The 19,325-nt window shown below is 37.3% G+C and overlaps 1 protein-coding gene across 2 annotated transcripts; it reads left to right on the top strand.

Annotated features, from left to right (window-relative positions):
* The first annotated feature begins 4,349 nt into the window (after positions 1-4,349).
* On the top strand, positions 4,350-10,032 carry LOC142626679 (putative protein S-acyltransferase 17). Of its 2 annotated transcripts, XM_075800386.1 has the most exons (10): positions 4,350-4,660; positions 4,752-4,845; positions 5,986-6,080; positions 6,183-6,350; positions 6,431-6,503; positions 6,617-6,669; positions 7,109-7,200; positions 7,296-7,348; positions 8,727-8,852; positions 9,477-10,032. In XM_075800386.1, the coding sequence occupies exons 1-10, from the start codon at positions 4,512-4,514 to the stop codon at positions 9,750-9,752; spliced, it is 1,179 nt and encodes a 392-aa protein (XP_075656501.1). In that variant the 5' UTR covers positions 4,350-4,511; the 3' UTR covers positions 9,753-10,032. The 2 variants fall into 2 exon arrangements, with proteins under 2 accessions (XP_075656501.1, XP_075656502.1); XM_075800387.1 differs by lacking the exon at positions 8,727-8,852 and having other exon boundaries at positions 4,370-4,660.
* Positions 10,033-19,325: the final 9,293 nt, after the last annotated feature.

Here is a 19,325-nt window from a genome sequence, read left to right on the forward strand (position 1 = left end):
CAATACATCAAGAATTTGAGTTATAAAAATGTGATTGCAAAAAAACGTGTAGCTAAAGATTTTAGAAAGAAGAAGGAAAAAAAAAAAAAGAGAGAAACATTAAAAGAAAAGAAGAGAAGTGATTGTAAAAGGAGACTCATGGCTAGAAGGAAGTGTACTAATTAATATATAACTTAGATAATTGCAAGAGTCGGGCAACTGAAGGGTTAGATGTAGAAGAGCTGAATTAATGGTATTTTTTTTTCTTTCTTTATTAAACAATTAATGGTATACTTGAAAGTTTAAAAGTTATTTTAGTCAATTGAGAATTGAGAGAGAGGAGTGATGAGGAGTAATAAGTAACAAATGAGGTGTAACTTGAACAAAAAAAAAAAAAATTGGATGGCTATCAAAGAAGGCGCCACATGGCGGAACCTCATGCTTTCCCACATGAGGTCTCTGCTTTTATATATATATTGATTTGATTTTGTCAACAACAAATTTCCTTTTTTGTAATAAATATTTGATTCTATTTACAATAAAATAAGGCTTAAGGATCATGTTTAAAAAGTCATTAAAGTATCTGACAAAATAATTGTTTGATAATCCATTCTTAGTAACATCCAATATCTTTTGTAAATATATAGGTGCAGGAGGATATATACCCAACTGTTTATTTTATCTTTTTGAGAATGTACCCAACTGTTTATAAATGGATTAAGTGGACCTTAACTTAGTTTACAATATGATCTTAATTTTTATTAACGCATCTCTCTCTCTCTCTCTCTCTCCAAATATTGGATATTATCAATTTTTGAATTTTGGCCAAGTTTGCCTCATTCATCCATATATTCAGTCTTATTTTTCCATCCAAAATATATCCTACTTCAAATTAAAGAAATTTGCCTCTAAATCCTTTTCCATGGTAACAAAAGGACAATATTTGAGGTTGGACTCTATTATCCATTTCATCATCCAAACCAATATTTATTGGTAGATTACTATTATACTTCAACCATGAGGCTTGGACTATAAAAATTCTCCAATATTAAGCCCTAATTTTTTTAATAATTTGATAATTGGACGAGATTGGAATTTAGATATTTTTATTGTAAACACTAAAACTCATGATATACCAATTAAGCTACAATACCCTTAACATATATATTATTATTAGGCGAAACTACACTATTAGTCCTTGAAATTTACCCTGTGTGCGCAATTGGTCCCTCAAGTTTTAAGTAAGCACAATGAGTCCCTTAAGTTTTTAAAATGAGTAAAATAAATCATTTGATTAACTTCTATTAACGGTGTTACTTACGTGGCTAACAAAATAATGACCTGGCATTTTTAAATGATGTGGCGTTTATTTTTATTAAATACCATCAATGGCTATTGAATTAGATTAATTTAGATCATCCCAAATACAATTTTCCACCGCACCATTCATTTGTATCACACTCCATATATTATTTACACACATCGGTTATATTCGGAATCTTCAACTCAAATACTCTATTCCAACTTAGACCTCCCCACTTTACTCTCTCACTCTCTAAGAGTTCCAAATTGCTGGCCACATTTCCGTTGGCCCATCACCAAACCCGACCCGTAAAATCATTGGACCATCCTCCACCAAACATGGATGACCACGGTGGTGCATGTCTGCAACTATTCATGGATGGGGCCACCTTTTACAACTGCATTGTTCTTGGGAGTCTCTTGTCAATGAAACTGTGGGACCCACTACCCCACTTCATCCAAACATGGGTCCGCAACTACATTGGTGGAAATTTTTAGTCTAACTACTCTTTGGTGGAACTTTAGTGTTGGTGCAAACACAATGATAATAGCAATAACACAAAGAAACTAAATAATACTTTTGAATTTTATTAATTTAAAGAGAGAAAGTACACAACACTATTTGGACTGAGGCGCAACACTCGCTCTCTTTAAGGAGATTTAATTGGTTGGACTAAGGCACGTAAGAGGATCGGCTAAACTTTGTAACCGGTGCAGACCGTCACCATTTTTGACACCTCCACCCTTCACCTCTCCCTTTGCGCATGTATCTGGCCCAATATTTGAGACAATTCATGTTAGCCCATTAATCATCATAATTAAAAAGAACAAAATAGTCTCTCTCATTTTCAATGTGAGATTAAACATTTTTACTAACTACTCGTCTTCCATATTCACTCCCACATCTTAACATTTATTCATTTTAATTATTTAATATTAAAATGCTCCAACATTTAGCCTACCTACTCTCTGGCTTCCTCTGGTATTTCTGCAAAGCTCGTAGATCTCTTCGAGCTTGTACACCAGAGTCACCTTGTCTTCGTCCGACGTGGCACCGTCAATCATTCTAAAACAATTGCATAAAGGTTGCACCGTCGAACAATAATGTTTTTCTTTAAGACAATTGCAATTGTCTTAATCCGATTAAAGCCAAGGCACATAGTTGATGGCGCTGGATAAAGTTTTTCTAAAAACAATTGCACCGTCGAACAATAAAGTTTTTCTTTCCATTACATTGACATTGCCCTGACACCGTCGATCACTTTTGTACTGGGCTAGGACAAAGATTTAAATTAGAATGGCCTAATTTCTTTCTTATGTGTTAATTTAATTTTGTAATTTTTTAATAAAAAGGAATGCCACGTCATTTAAAAAAATGTTAGGTCATTATTCTGTTAGCCACATAAGTAACACCACTAACGGAAGTAAATCGAATGACTTATATTGCTCATTTTGAAAACTTGAAGGACCAATTGTGTACATAGAGTAAACTTCAAGGACTAATTATGTAGTTTCGCATTATTATTAAGTTTAAGATTTATCTCTAATTTGAGATTCATGTAACCACTAATATACTAATATTTTTTTTGAGAGAGTTTCAACCTATAGCATTCGCTCCTGATGATAGCTCTTTATCAACAGACCAAGACACCAATCAGTTTTTGGTGTAGGTGGGGATTGAACCCCGGATCTCTTAAACAACCATCAGAGATTTTACTAGTTGAGCTAACTGGAACCCACACTAATATACTAATATTTAGGGCAAAACTTAGGTACAATACCTTAGGTTCCCTATTTAAAATTTTGACACTGTCCAATTTAACGGGCCAAAATAACGGCGTTAAAACTAAGGTTTTTTTTTTTCCTTCTTCCTTCTTTTTCCTGTACTTGCAAACGCTTCCCTTCCAAACCTCTTTCTCTTCAAAACCACTAAACTTTCAAATATTACAATCTCAAACACCAATGTGATCCAATTCTAAAGAATAAAATATTTACAAGAAAAAAAAAATCCAACTTGGATCAAATTGGAACCTGCAAATCACAAATAAGAAACAGAATCCAAAACTTCTTTCGAAATTCAAATCTATCTCCAAAATCCAGAGCCTATCAGATCGATGCCTACACAAAAACTTTTTTTTTCCCTTAAAAAAACCAAAAACCCAATAATGAGAAACATATATTCAGAGAAAAAAAAAAAAGACTTACCTCTATGCCAATGCGCCTCAAATTCCAAAACCCAAATCAAAATCCTAAACTTTAAGTCTTTATATGAACTGGGTTTTTCCTATTGGGATTGAATTTAAGACTTTCTGTTCCGAAAAATTCTTAGAGAAAATCCTTGGTATATCTGTTTCCTTTCTTCTTTTCTGATCTATGATTCGTTCTCTTCTGATCTATGATGCTTTCTTCTTTTCTGATCTATGATTTTTTCTCTCTCTCTCTGTCGGTGTGTGTATGTATGTGTAACTGCTTCCTTTCTCCTTTTCTGATCTATGGTTCTTTCTTTTCTGATCTTTTTTGATCTATGATTCTTTTCTGATCTATGATTCTTTCTCTCTTTTTTGATCTGTTCTGTCTTCTTTTCTGATCTATGATTCTCTCTCTCTCTCTCGGTGTAGATTTGAAGCCGTTTTTTCTCTTTTCTATCTTCTTTTCTGATCTATGATTCTTTCTCTCTCTCTTGGTGGATCACCGTCACAGCACAGGAAAAAAAGGAAGAAGGAAAAAAGAAATTTTTTTAAGCCATGGGTTAACGCCATTATTTTGGTCTGTTAAATTAGACAGATGTTAAATTTTTAAGTAGGGAACTTAAGATACTGTACCTAAAAGTAGTGCACCTAAGTTTTGCCCTAATATTTAAACACTAATTTGAATGGTTTTTTCAAGTAGAGTAATAACTGTAACATTTTATGGTTTCTCTCATGTACTAATGTCCAATCAACGAATAACTGCAGGTAAAAAACATTTATAAAAAAAAATTTCCAAATTTTATCAAAGAAAAATTGAGAAAAAAAACAAAACATAGACTTGGAATCATGAGTCAAGTCAAACTCTTCCAAGTTCCAACTGCCACACAAAACACACAAGAATTACAACATGTCCAAAACTCTCAATGCCCTCCTCTCTCTCTCTCCCCTCCTCCCCCTCCTCCTCCTCCAACCCCAAAAAAAGAAAACCCAAAAAAGCAAGAACCCATCTCTCTCTCTTTCTCTAGAAGCTGTCAGAGATAGATGGCAGTGCAGTGGGTTCTGGTGTGTCACGGCCTGATCACACTCTTGGTTTTGGTTTCATTTCTGTGCGGGCAGTGGCCTATCTTTCAGGGGACTTTCATCGAACGCATTCACGTCTTTCTCACCTTCGGCGCCTACGATTACTTCCTGTACTCCCTTTCTCTCTCACAATCGATTTTGTTCCATTGCTATTCGTCCTTAATTCATTTGTTTGATCATTGTTTGTCTTGGCTTTTATAGGCGGTTCGTTGGGGCTGTGTTTGGGTCCAAAGGGACTAATGCGATTCTATCCGTTGAGTATTTCTGCTGTGACCGACCCAATCCTATTTTACAGGTTTGTCACACGAAATTTATGTTATTTCTGTATCCAATTGGTTTATTTTGAAATGGGTATTTTTTTTTTTTTTTTTTAAAGTTTTTAATTTTAACGAAGGAATGAGAAAGAATTGGGTTTGCATTGAATTGGATTGTGGTTTTGGGAAATGGGATTGTTTTCTATTATTTCCTAACAAGTTAAGCTTTTGAAAAAAGTGATCTTTAACAGAAGGATAGCATATAGTAGGATGCATTGTGGTGTAGGATGTGGTGGTCATGGTTGACTTGTTATTTGGAGACCTTACAGAATTTTATTTTTTTTATAGATATTTATGTGGAGATTTAAGATGGTTTGCATCATGTGGGAATTCAGATTGTGCTTGCTAGGCATTTTCAATGATTCAAGGAAATGGAATGAATTTGTTTTTGGTATAGAGGATTATATAAAATTCAGTTCATTGTGTTGTTTGATAGTTCGTTTCCTTAGGTTTTTGCATGTCGGTTCCAAGAGCTTTGTAGCTCAATTGAAGCCTTTTGGTGTTTCCAATAGAGATGTTTAGGGTTCAAATGCCCCCACTCCCAACTAGTGAATTAAAAAAAAAAGGTTTTTTCATGTGAGCATGTTTATGTGTTTTAGAGAGAGCCTAGTGGTAAGGATGTGATTCAGAGATAGGGCACTACCATATCTGAAACTTACATGTTGTCATTTTTGGGCCTTTGGATGTGTGCCAAAGGTCAAGCCATGTAAACTATGGTGGTCTGGTTTGTGTGGATTCATTTTTTCCTTTAATTTATTTGAAAATAGAACTAGATATAAGGCTTACTGTGATGAAGTTCAGTGTTCAGATAAGTTGATTTTTTCCCACTAGGGGTTGGAGAAGTTTGTCAACTCCTCAGGAGGACAGCCAATGGCTGTGGTTTTTTTGATGTAGTAAGGTGGGTGGGACAGTCATGTAATCTGGAAACACCTTTAAAAAGTATTTATCTAGCTATTAATGTGCAGTTGCAAATAAGCAATACGAAAATGATGTCACCTCTTTCTCAGGTATCAAATTATTGAAACAATTATGCTTCTTACTGCTGATCTGATCTAGAACAGATTGCCCCTTTCTTTTCAGTTGGGAATTAATATTTATTTATATATTCTGTATCATTTCAGATCATATATTTTGCAATACTTGGAGGAACCTATTACTTTGTTGCAAAGTCTTCCTTCGGCTATATTCCTGGCTATTATCTGAGTGGAGTGCACAGGTATGTAGGAAGGAGCTTGCATACTTGCTCTCTTATTCTCTTTTTGTATTCTTTCAGCATAATTCCATCCTAAATTTTCTCAGACTTTATTTGTTCTTGCAGGTATACAAGCTTGTTGGCTGTTGGTATAGGCGTACTACTCTTTCTATTGACTAGCTTTTCTGATCCAGGAACGGTGAAGGCTGAGAATGTTTCTCAATATATCTCTGCCTATCCCTACGATAATGTTATATATTCTGAGAAAGAATGTTCAACTTGCAAAATACCAAAGTGAGTTTTTACCTGGTGAGATTTCTTTGGAAACTTTTATTTAATTCTTTTAATAATGATTGTTTCCTCCTTTGATTCAGACCTGCCAGGTCCAAGCACTGCAGCATTTGTGATCGCTGTGTTGCTCGCTTTGATCATCATTGTGGATGGATGGTAAAATATCAAACTATTTTGTTTATTATTTTTTAATCTTCTGTAGTGAGATGGTTTGTTTTTTAATTGTTAAATATTACTTTCAATTTCTACTTAGCTCTTCATTGGTGCAGAATAATTGTATAGGGGAGAGAAACACTGGCTACTTTATGGCTTTTCTTTTGTGGTGAGTAATATCTGATTTGCAACAGAGTTTATACTTTCTAGATATATGCTATGGTAAATAGCCTTCTCTGGCTACATAAAATAGTTCATTATTTTAGTTAGTGCCTCCTGCTTAGAAGATGTTGATAATGAGGGGTAGCAAATTTGTGAGGTGATTAGGAAAAAGAAGACATACTATCTATGCTATATAAAACTTTTGAAATTCATGGCACAGTAGTGGAGAAGTTCCAAACTATTTTCTTAACTTTCGTTACAAGTTTTAAATAGCGTCAATCAGTGAGAAGTTTCCTTGATGTTTCTTCTATATTTTTGTATCAATTATTGTAACTTTATTTGAGATGTAAGGCAATATGTTGTATCTGTTTGTTCTTCTCTGATTTTTATATTAAGATTGTTTTTCAGGTTCTATTTATTTTACATGCTTCTTTAACGATTTGCAGGCATTTCCTTCTCTGCATATATGGAGCAGTTACCATTGGGCTGATTCTTGCTGGACGATTAAAAGAATTAAGAGTTATATATATTCTAACTGGTAAAATTCTGATTTGCATTATATAATTTCAAGTTTATGGCTTAGTTGCATCCGAGCCTAAATGTGACATCCTTTTCCCCGTTTATTTGTTGCAGTTTATTATGGTGTAGAAAATTCTTTTTTAAGTTTAGCTCCACATGTTGTGCAGGTGAGTGCTCTATTTCCCTACCTTTTCTGTCATGATTTGATATCTTTAGATTCCTCCTCAACTAAAAGTCCGCTATGAAGAAACTTAAAGGAAGAATAATCTTTAACTGCTTTAAGGGCATATTTGAATTCTTCTCTAGCCACCTAGCACCTCCCCCCTTATAAGTTCTTGGTGGAGGGTGAGTTCATGGGTTCAAGACCCACTGGGTGCAATAAAAAAAAAAGAAAAAGGTTTCAGTAAAGGTTTACTGTTGTCATGCTGATGATTGATGATTAAAGGCATTGAAAATTCTTTTCATAGTTTAGCTCCACATTTTTTATAGATGAGTGCTTTCTTTTTCCTTGTTCTTCTTTCATTTGATATCTTTTTATTCCTCGACTGATGGTCTGCGTCGGAGCAACTTAAAGGGAGAATAAACTTTAAAGGCGTTTTTGAATTCTTCTCTGTAAATAGATAACTTGATTATTAGTTTCAGTTAAAGATTTTAGTTTTCATGCTATAACTTTCAACATGTTATGCAACATATATATATATATATATTTTGGTGTGAAGCAGATTTATCATGACCATACTCTTAGCTATTACCATGTTTCTGGTGTGAGTCAAGTAGCCTTTCTTTTAAGGCTGCATGATGCAGGATCTTGGAATTAACACTCTAAGGAGAATCTAAGAATTTTGGGGCTGGTAACGGTTGAGAGGAAACCAGTTGATCTGGTGCAGATCTGTACAGATTAGGTTTGTTGGTTGAGTTCAGGGCTGGCATATTGGTGTAGGGCTGGAATAAATAATAATCTGACTTAAGGGTCTGGATTACAGAAAACAAAAGAAGAAAGATCAACCTAGCATTGCACAAGGGTACTTGAACATCACACATCAAACAGCAGCTGTGTTTTCCGTTCTTTTCCTATTAACTTCTAAGAATATCAATACATGACTTTAGATAATTCTCCAGAAGAAAGATCAACCTAGCATTGCACAAGGGACCAATTTTTTTCATTTTAATAACAATGGAATTTTATATTAATTTTCATCCCTCTACCAAACACACATGATGGAAAGCTGATATCTTCTACCTCTTCTCACTTTTATATCCTTCCTACTTTCTTTATCCTCCCACTTTTCCATCCTACTAAATTGAGCATTCAATAATACAGCTGCACATTGTTGAAGTTCCATACTTGAGCCATTTATGATAGTGTGCTTAACCTTTTTCTGTGCATCAGGGTGGGCTTTAAAGAATTTCTATTTATCTACTCTTTTTTAATCAAATTGCTTTTTTTTATTTTATTAAGTCTTTAATTATACTACATGGTTCATTGCTTTTGTTTGTCTCTTTTCATTATGATTTTTTGCTTAATTGTTTTCTTCTTTTTAACAGTGGTTGTTGGCCTCCTACAATACACAAATACTTCTTATGGTGTTTCTTGCAATTGTTTCACTGCTATTGGCGGGTTTCTTTAGCTATCATGCGAAGCTTTGTCTCACAAATACCACCACAAATGAGGTTTTATTTTTCAACCTTGATATTTCTCAGTAATTTTATCTATTTTCTTTTTATAAAATCATGGAAGGGGAGGGATGTGGGGAATAAGTAATCATATAGGATAAGCTCATGAGGCTGCATTGCTGCTACAGAATCACTACCCATGGCTTGGGTGGGTTGAGGATGCTTCAAATTGTTATAGCTGTGGTTAGACATGCAATTTTCTTCATTTTGATCACGACTTTTGCTTGATCTCTGAAGAACATCACTTAATTTATAAGAAGAATTCCTAGGAACAAAACCTAGTTGACATTTTTGGATTTTATAAAAACATAATAATATTAATAATACTAAAGAAAGGAAAAGGAAAGAAATCAGCTTGATTAAGAAGGTAGCTTGGAAACAAAGATTCCAAGAGATGAATACCATTTGCTGTTGTGATATCATTTTCTCATTGTTTCACCCAATTGGGTTGTTCCTGCGATTAATCATTAGTTGAGACAGAATAGTGGGAACCGTCAGTTCTGTTAAGTTATGGTTTTGTAATATTTCATAAACTAATTTGTTGTGATTTAGATGCTATTGCAATCATATTCTCTTGGAAACCCTGAAACTCACTGTAGCACTTTTTCCTTGGAACTGCAGACTTTCAAGTGGCAAGAGTACATAAGTTGGCAGGGAAAGATAAATGAAGCAAAGGCAAGTGCTGCAGCCCTCAAAGCGAGTATCAATGGGATGAGTACCGAAGGAAAGCCTCCAGAAAGCAAATGGAGAGCCTTCTTTCGAAAATCCCCATTGGAAGATGTGCAGGTTGTTAAAAATAACATTTATGATAAAGGATTTTTTCACAATCTTCATGAGATCATCTTTCCCCCCTCAATGAGATCCTCATTTCTGCAATCTAAATCAAAGTCGGGCTGAATTGCCTTTACTGCTTTGCTTGGCTGGGTTTTCTTAAGATGCTTTGGTGGCTTGGTTAGCCTGTTCCTGAAATTGCTGATTTGTTGTAGATGGCTGGCTAAAGAGCTCAGAGGGACGATTGTAAATGAGAAGCTTTTTTCTGCATTACTTATCATTGGAACTATAATCTATGGCTATGGTCCATTGCATGCTAAAAATTGTTGGTAGTGAAATACAGAAAATCTCATCATAAATTTAATTATTGAAATTTACTTATGTGATAGGAGGAAGTATCATGTCACTGCACTATGTAAGTTTTGATCTACTTATGGAAAACTCTCTAGAAAAGAAAGATTTATTTCGTTTGAATGGTAGCACTAAATAGTAGCTTGGTTCTACCTAAAAAAATAAAAGTAGCATTGGAGGTTTCATGCAAACTGGTCAAAGGGGTTTTTTTATTTTTAATTTAAAAAATGAACAAGCTTCATGTTTTGTAATCTTTTTATGGTGGTAGTACAACTAGAAACTTATATTGCGTTAAGTTCAGCTCTCCAGGCTGCTGTAGCGTTCTTGTGTGGGTTTCTCCAAAATGGCTTGACCATCAATAGAATCAACTATGGAACATGTCCTATCTGAAAGAATCTTTGATCTTTGAGAAAAGACAAAGATTGAATCTAATCAACTCTATATCACAGATGAGCAAGAAAAGAAGCAAGAGAAAATATCAAGAAGTGTAAGAGAGAGAAGAAAAGAAAGAGAGAGATTAGAATTGGACTGAAAATTTTATCTTTTTTTTTTTCATTAATTTCAGATCAGATACACTTCTCAATGTATAGTACAAAACACTCACAGTTAATCATTGATACAATCATTTACATTATAATTAGATCACTGTAACAAACTCAGAATTTTCTCACGTGCTCCGTAATAGAATTCGTAACTGCTTCTGAACTAATAGCTACTATACAAAAGACAGCGTCTGATTAAGTGATGCATGCGTGGGAGGATTGAATGACACCGTTTGAATCCTTTTCTCTAAAGGGTGGACTTGTGGAAATGGCATCGTTTGAGTGCTTTGAATTCTTACTATTATCACTAGATCTTGTCAAACGGTTTCATCTGTTTGGTGAATCCAAATTTATAATTTGGATATTCATAAAAATAAAATATTATAATATTTCTTTGAGAAGCCAAGAAGTTAACTCAAGCACGTGGTCCACGTGGATTGCTCTCTCACTTATCCCAGCCAAAAGATAGAAAGCAAGGGTGAAAGGGGCTAGTGGAATGGGATGCAGGTTCCTAAAAAACAATTGATTGTTGCAATTTAGAATACACATTGTTTTGGATCTTTTTGTTAATTTCTTAGTATAACTTTATAAGAAACACTATACTTATTGATGATGCGAAGAAAATTAGTAGGTTGGATGCTTTGGGTTAGAAATAATTACTGACTGTCTTGATGGCTTGAAAAATAAAGAATTGCGATCAAAGGTGACTGTGGCTGCCGGCCAAGAACCCTCCGATGACAAAGTTAATTTTTCTCTCTATAAGTTTGGAGTTCCAACTTTTCAGGAAATGTAAAACGTACCTTTGTCTGGTCTGAATGGACGTTTATATAGTACACCATGGAGGCGGTTATTAGACTTGTAACCTCCCCTATATTTGAGGAGGTCTATGGGTTCAAGGATAACTTCCATAACCGTTTAGAAGTTACACTCTTCATATAACTGTCACTGGAAGTTATTCATGTGATAAGGGGTTATTGCACTTCTCTTGCATTTCACTCGTGTCAGGAGCTCGTCCAAGAGTCTTCTTGGATGAGCGTACCCTGTTCCTAGGGAAGGTTGTCCTTCCATGGACGACCTCCTTATATTTCCTAACAGGGGCTTGTCTAGGGGCTTTCCCGACGAGCACAACTTGTTCTCGCAGCAGGTTGTCCTTATAAGGACAACCTTCCCACGGACGGTTATCCTCACATGGAGGGCCTTGTGTGATGCATCCTCATTCTCTGGACGACTTCTTTGGACGACATGGAGTTGGTCAGATTTATCGTTCACCATCACTTATAAAATAAATAAATAAATAAATAAATAAATAAAGTTCTAAAATTTTGTAAAAAATGGATCTATGTCAAAGAATCAAAAAAGGGAGTAATTACCAGTTTTTTAGTCCAACCAGTGAAGTCATAAATAAGTTAATTAATATGAATTGTGTTGTGTTTAAATAATTATTATATCTATTGTATGAGTTCCCTTGATGGGAAATTTTTTTCAAAACCGAGCTTCTATTAATAAGTAAAGTTCATTGTGGATATGTATTGGTGAATCAAATTAAGAAACTTTTCATTAAAACCAAACTTCGCCATGACATTCATGAGAAAGCCTCATGCTTTATTTTTATTACTATTATCATTATGCAATGTTCTAATATTTTTTGGCGTATGGAACAAATTAACTATATTTTAATGATATGTTGGACATAGCTATATCTTGATTATATATTCTTTTTCTTATGTTACTGTTTAATTCTTTTTTTTTTTGGTTTCTCCCATGTTTCTTTTACTTGATCATTGTTGTTTGGTTGCTTGGAAAAAGATCAATCATTGTGCGTGTGTGGCTAATTTAAGTAATTGTACAATTTACTTTTAAGTTTGTGTAAGTGCACAATTTGTACCCGGACCCAAAAACAAGTGATGGGCTCAGGCCCAATGAGCTTTATACAATAAAATTTGTAGAGTATGGGTTTGAAACCTAGGTTTGGGATGTTGGAAGTTGATTAACAGGCTAGAGTGCCACAATCTATGCAAGTGATAAATAAATATGACAAAGAAACCTCATCGGACGTAAGCCGATGACAATTTGTATAGTATTTCTCTTTCTATGCCAAAGATTACAATTCTAAGTTCTTTTCTAGCTAAGAAGAAGGTCCCCCCTCTTCTTTCCTCTCTTGTTTTCTTATACACGTCTTCTTCTTCCCTGTTTCATCCATGTGTCACACAAATCTTTCTCTTAGATACTTGTCCCATCCACCACCTTCTTGAAGTCTTCAAATAATAGCAAGAAGGCTAAATCCTACTGTTCAGAGGTCATTTCTCCATTAATGCGGCCAGGGAGGTAGATACAGGGCCTTTAATGTGGTGGTAGTAGCTTTTTCCTCAGATATTTTTCACACGTTCCTACTTCTAAAGGGTGCTTGGATCACACTTTTACCCACCAGTTCTTCCAAAATTCTGCCTCTAACCCGTTTAGCGAGTTCCAGGGCCATTGCTGGGCCTGTCCGAGGAGATACTCCTCCTCGGACAACTCCTCGGACCACTATAATGCGGACCGACTTGTGGGCCTAGAGACCCTGATCAAACAGACTTGTATCAATTAATCAGGCCCAAAGCCCAAACGTTTGTTCAAACACTTTTAGCCCCCACAATAGCCCCTCAAAACTTTATTTTTCCCTCCCATCCGAGGGGAGAAATAGAGTTTTGAACCAAACAGCGCACCCTCCACACACTTTGCAAACCGCCACACGTGTAGGGGTCCTTTCGTTCCCTGAAAAGGTCTCTAATGCTTCGAAACCTGGAACGAGCGTATTTATGACCGCAAGTTACATCCTGTTCCCCACGTTTAATGGTGGGATACACATCCAATGGCCCAGGTTTGTTCTAAAAATTTGAGCGGAAAAGTTTTAATTTCGAGGCCGCCTCCCGCACGTCAAAACGCATGGGAACCCGTATCTCCATCCATTCTTTCAGAAATCAATCAAATCTAAGTGCCAATTATTATCTTTTCTCTCAAGAAGCTCGTGAAGAATCGCCTAATCAACTCCCGTAAGTTCTCACTATTCTTTATTTATTCCTTCTCGGCTTCTATCCTCGGCCACCATCTAGATCCCTTTCCTTCTTTAAACTTTCGTTTCATTCCCACCAAATGGGTAGATTTAAGTATCTAGTTGATACCGACACCGGTATGGAGGGTTTTAGGGCCAAATATCAGATTCCTCACGACGTAGGCTTGAAATATTGCCTAGTAGAAGCCATAGGTGACGCTAGGAAAGAGGGAGCAATTATCATTCCCATGATCGCCTTCATAGAAGGTGGGATGACCCTCCCCATGAAAAACGTAACCAGCGAATACCTACGTAACCATAGGTTATGCCCAGATCAGTGCACACCAAACGTATTTAGGGTCTTAGGTTGTGTCGATGCTTTAAACGAGCAAATGAGTTTGAACCTCATATGGCACGATGTTGTCTATATGTACGAGTGCCATAAACTCAAAAGTGTAGGATACTACATTAAATCCAGGTCTAGCATCGTTAGGTTGATATCCTGTCTTCCCAAATCCAACAAAGGTATGAAAGACGACTATCTCATCGCCTCGGGAAATTGGTTTGACGGTCCTCACTGCCCAGTCAAATGGGGAGAGCCAGGTGTGACTCCATAGGAGTTAGATTTCCTAACCCATGACTCAATCCCGTTACTTTTGCCATTTTTGAATTATATTGCACATTATTGTTTTCTTTTTTTCTTGATATTTATCACTAATCCAACCATGCTCGTCTTCTCGAACGTTTCTTTTCACAGATAAACAACACGTACGTCCGCGTCTAAGCTTTTGCAACGTCGCAGACTTAAATCGTGTCCTTCGCTCCGAAGTCTTTGTCAGTGAAGACCTACAAGTGAGAGCTGCCCACCTGATACTAGGATACGATCCTTTATCAGTGGACTTCCAAGAAATTGCCAACGCGATCAATGCGGGAGACAAGCGACGCAGAAGGATAGATGTGGCACGACCCGGCTTCCTTTCTAACCGCGAACTCCCAGAAGATCCCTCCATCATCCTATACTCTCGCCCGATTGCAGTGATTCCTCTTTCGGCACATTCCCAGACAACTGCCGTTCGAGAAGAGCCAGGGTCCTCGCAACAATCGTTAGACAAGGAGATCGACCAGTTTCGACTCGAGGAAGTTGAGAGACCTCGAGAAGATCCACTCGTCATCCTCTCGGACGAAGAACACGCGCCCGTCGAAACTTCGGGCATACAAGGTCTAGAAGTTGCACAACCTGATTCCAGCTCCGAAGAAGAAGATATCGACGCTCTACGGAAGCTGATGAATAAGAGGGGCTCGAAAGTCTCTCAAAAGAGAACGGGTGGGCCGCAGGTCCCTCCGTCCTTGCCACCACCCCCTCTTCCCTCCGATCCTAAGCCTCTCATTCCGGAGCCTAAGAAGAAGAGGAAGAGTGAGGCCGAGGAGGCAGATGCGGAAAGGCAGAAGAAGCTGAAACAAGAACAAGAACAAGAACAAGAACAACAACAACAGAAACCTAGCAAAGGCAAGGGACGTGCCTCTTCAGTGGAAAGCGGGGAGAACAGGGACCTTGCCGAGGTATGCCGCACACCTGCTAACTGGTCTCCCGAGCTGAAACTGGATGGGGCACCAATCTTCTGCCAATCTAGTGTTAGGGCGTTCCAACAAGGGCACGCTCACCACCTGGCCGACGCCTTGGAACATCCTCTTCTTCTGCCCAAGGACATGGACGCCCTGGACAAGATGAGCCAGCCGCATCTGTTCCGTTCACTAAAAAGGGAATTGGCTTTGGTGGATATCTAAGTCTTATCCTCACTTTATTACTTTTATTACACCTTAACGAAAGAAACATTCTTATGTACTTTAGACTCGTGCTACTAATAATGCATTCATTTTGATATTTCACCACAGGTTATTCAGGAAGTCTTTGCTGCCGAGAAGTGGGTGGAAGATTCTCGGAAGAAAGCTGCACTTGAACTGGAGCTTAGGCAGGAGACCGAGAAGTCCTTAGGCCAAGCTCTTACGTAGAATGAGAAGCTAACCACACAGTTGGCAGAGCTAAAAAGGGAAAGGGACGGTGTCGAGGCCAGCCTGAAGACAATGGGGACCCAGGTGGAGGGGCAACGCAAGCTTCTTCGTCAAAAGGACGAAGACTTATCCAAAGCTCAACAAGAAAACTCCGACCTGAAGAAGGAGCTTGCTAGGATGAGGGATGAGGCTCGTACCTTCAAGACTCCATGGAGGCTGCGAAGAAGGTTGCTTACAAGGAAGGGGTGGAGGCGACAGAAAACCAACTAACTGAGGAGTTTGCCGAGCTGTGCTGGGAATATTGTGAACAAGTGTAGGAGGAAGCCTTAAATGTGGCAGGGATTCCCTCAACCTCCGAGTTGAGGAAACCTAAAAACATCTGGCTCCCCCAAGACATCTAAGTGATAGAAGAACTTCCTCCTGTCGCACCTGCCCCTGAGACAGCATCTTCCACGCTCCCTTCCATGATTCCAGAGCCCATTCCAACTCCTAAAGAACCTGAGGGTTCCAACAAAGAGATGGAACAGGGCGATGGCACCGAGAAGACTGCGAGCCAAAGTGCTGAGCCCAATGTCCCTCCACCAGTGGCAACAGATAAGGGAAAACAAGCCCAGACCTTATTTGAAATAGAGATGAAATGAACAGAGGCTGCTAGCACTTTCGAGCAGGACCCCCTTCTAAGGCTTAGGGCTTAGGCTAGTTAGGACTTCTTCGCTTTTTGTTATGTAACAAATTTTAAGGTTTTTGCTTTGCATGTATATTAACAGAAATTAATGAGAACTTTTGACTGGTTTGATTTTCATTTGACTTCCAATCTTTAGTATGAAAATACTCATCATGCCTTTAAATATTTCAATTTGCCATAACTTTAAATAAAAGTACACATACTTAGCTTATACTTGTAAATCATGCCTCAAGAGCATAACATATGTGACACAGCAATACACAATCAAAAACTTGACTTAGAATTCAATTTGGGGCATGAAGCTATTCAAGTAGAGGGTCCGAAGACCCGACATAACTAAACTTCCTTTTAACAAAAAGTAGGATATCAATTTCCACAAGGCATATGGTCTGAGGGCCATGCATGTTCAAGTTTCTGTTTGATACTTAGAAATAGTAACTTGAAATGTTAATTTCCCCAAAATAGAAGGCCTGAGGACCCGACATAACTAAGGTTCTGTTTAACAAATAATAGGATATCAATTTCCACAAGGAATGTGGTCCGAGGACCATGCATGTCCAAGTTTCTGTTTGATACTTAGAAATAGTAACTTGAAATGTTAATTTCCCCAAAGTAGAAGGTTTGAGGAACCGACATAACCAAGGTTCTGTTTAACAAACAACAGGATATCAATTTCCACAAGGAATGTGGTCCAAGGACCATGCATGTCCAAGTTTCTGTTTGATACTTAGAAATAGTCACTTGAAATGTTAATTTTCCCAAGGTAGAAGGTCTGAGGACCCGACATAACTAATGTTCTGTTTAACAAACAATAGGATATCAATTTCCACAAGGCATGTGGTTCGAGGACCATGCATGTCCAAGTTTCTGTTTGATACTTAGAAATAGTAACTTGAAATGTTAATTTTTCCAAAGTAGAAGGTCTCAGGACCCGAGATAACTAAGGTTCTGTTTAACAAACAATAGGATATCAATTTCTACAAGGCATGTGGTCTGAGGACCATGCATGTTCAAGTTTCTATTTGATACTTAGAAATAGTAACTTGAAATGTTAATTTCCCCAAAGTAGAAGGTCTAAGGACCCGACATAACTAAGGTTCTATTTAACAAACAATAGGATATCAATTTCCACAAGGCATATGGTTCGAGGACCGTGCATGTCCAAGTTTCTATTTGATACTTAAAAATAGTAACTTGAAATGTTAATTTTCCCAAAGTAGAAGGTCTGAGGACCCGACATAACTAAGGTTCTGTTTAACAAACAATAGGATATCAATTTCCACAAAGCATGTGGTCCGAGGACCATGCATGTCCAAATATCTGTTTGATACTTAGAAATAGTAACTTAAAATATTAATTTTTCCAAAGTAGAAGGTCTGAGGACTCGACATAACTAAGGTTCTGTTTAACAAACAATAGGATATCAATTTCCACAAGGAATGTGGTCCGAGGACCATGCATGTCCAAGTTTCTGTTTGATACTTAGAAATAGTCACTTGAAATGTTAATTTTCCCAAAGTAGAAGGTCTGAGGACCCGACATAACTAAGGTTCTGTTTAACAAATAATAGGATATCAATTTTCACAAGGCATGTGGTCCGAGAACCATGCATGTCCAAGTTTCTGTTTGATACTTAGAAATTGTAACTTGAAATGTTAATTTTTCCAAAGTAGAAGATCTGAGGACCCGACATAACTAAGGTTCTGTTTAACAAACAACAGGATATCAATTTCCACAAGGAATGTGGTCCGAGGACCATGCATGTCCAAGTTTCTGTTTGATATTTAGAAATAGTCACTTGAAATGTTAATTTCCCCAAAGTAGAAGGTCTGAGGACCCAACATAACTAAAGTTCTGTTTAACAAACAATAGGATATCAATTTCCACAAGGCATGTGGTCCGAGGATCATGCATGTCCAAGTTTCTATTTGATACTTAGAAATATTAACTTGAAATGTTAATTTCCCCAAAGTAGAAGGTCTGAGGACTCGATATAACTAAGGTTCTGTTTAACAAACAATAAGATATCAATTTTCACAAGGCATGTGGTTCGAGGACCATGCATGTCCAAGTTTCTGTTTGATACTTAGAAATAGTAACTTAAAATATTAATTTTTCCAAAGTAGAAGGTCTAAGGACCCGACATAACTAAGGTTCTGTTTAACAAATAATAGGATATCAATTTCCACAAGGCATGTGGTCCGAGGACCATGCATGTCCAAGTTTCTGTTTGATACTTAGAAATAGTAACTTGAAATGTTAATTTCTCCAAAGTAGAAGGTCTGAGAACCCGACATAACTAAGGTTCTGTTTAACAAACAATAGGATATCAATTTCCACAAGACATGTGGTTCGAGGATCGTGCATGTCCAAGTTTCTGTTTGATACTTAGAAATAGTAACTTGAAATGTTAATTTCCCCAAAGTAGAAGGTCTGAGGACCCGACATAACTAAGGTTCTGCTTAACAAACAATAGGATATCAATTTCCACAAGGCATGTGGTCCGAGGACCATGCATGTCCAAGTTTCTGTTTGATACTTAGAAATAATGAGAGATAAACCCAAGTACATACTGATAATTTGAACAACGAATGATAAAAATAATTTTTATTAATAATAATACCTTCGTAGGTTGTTTACATTCTAGGGGCGTTGTATAATTTTTTCATCTAGATCAGCTAATCGATATGACCCTAGGCCCGCTACAGAGATGATCCGATATGGTCCTTCCCAATTTGGTGCTAGCTTTCCCCATGCTGGGTTTTTGGCAGTACCCATAACTTACCTCAACACCAAATCCCCAGGTGCTAGTGGCCTTAGCTTCACATGAGCATCATATCCTCGTTTAAGCTTCTGCTGATAATAAGCCATTTAGACCATGGCGGCTTCTTGCCGCTCCTCAACCAGATCCAGGCTTTTTTCAAGGAGGCCATCGTTATTTCCCGGGCTAAAAGAACTCGTCCTTAACGTGGGGAAACCAGATTCTAAAGGTATCACCGCTTCGGCCCTATAGGTCATGGAGAAGGGTGTTTCTCCAGTGGATCTTCGTGGCGTAGTCCGATATGTCCACAGAACATGTG

This window comes from Castanea sativa, chromosome 3 (assembly GCF_040712315.1).
Source record: "Castanea sativa cultivar Marrone di Chiusa Pesio chromosome 3, ASM4071231v1".
Classification (NCBI taxonomy): domain Eukaryota; kingdom Viridiplantae; phylum Streptophyta; class Magnoliopsida; order Fagales; family Fagaceae; genus Castanea; species Castanea sativa.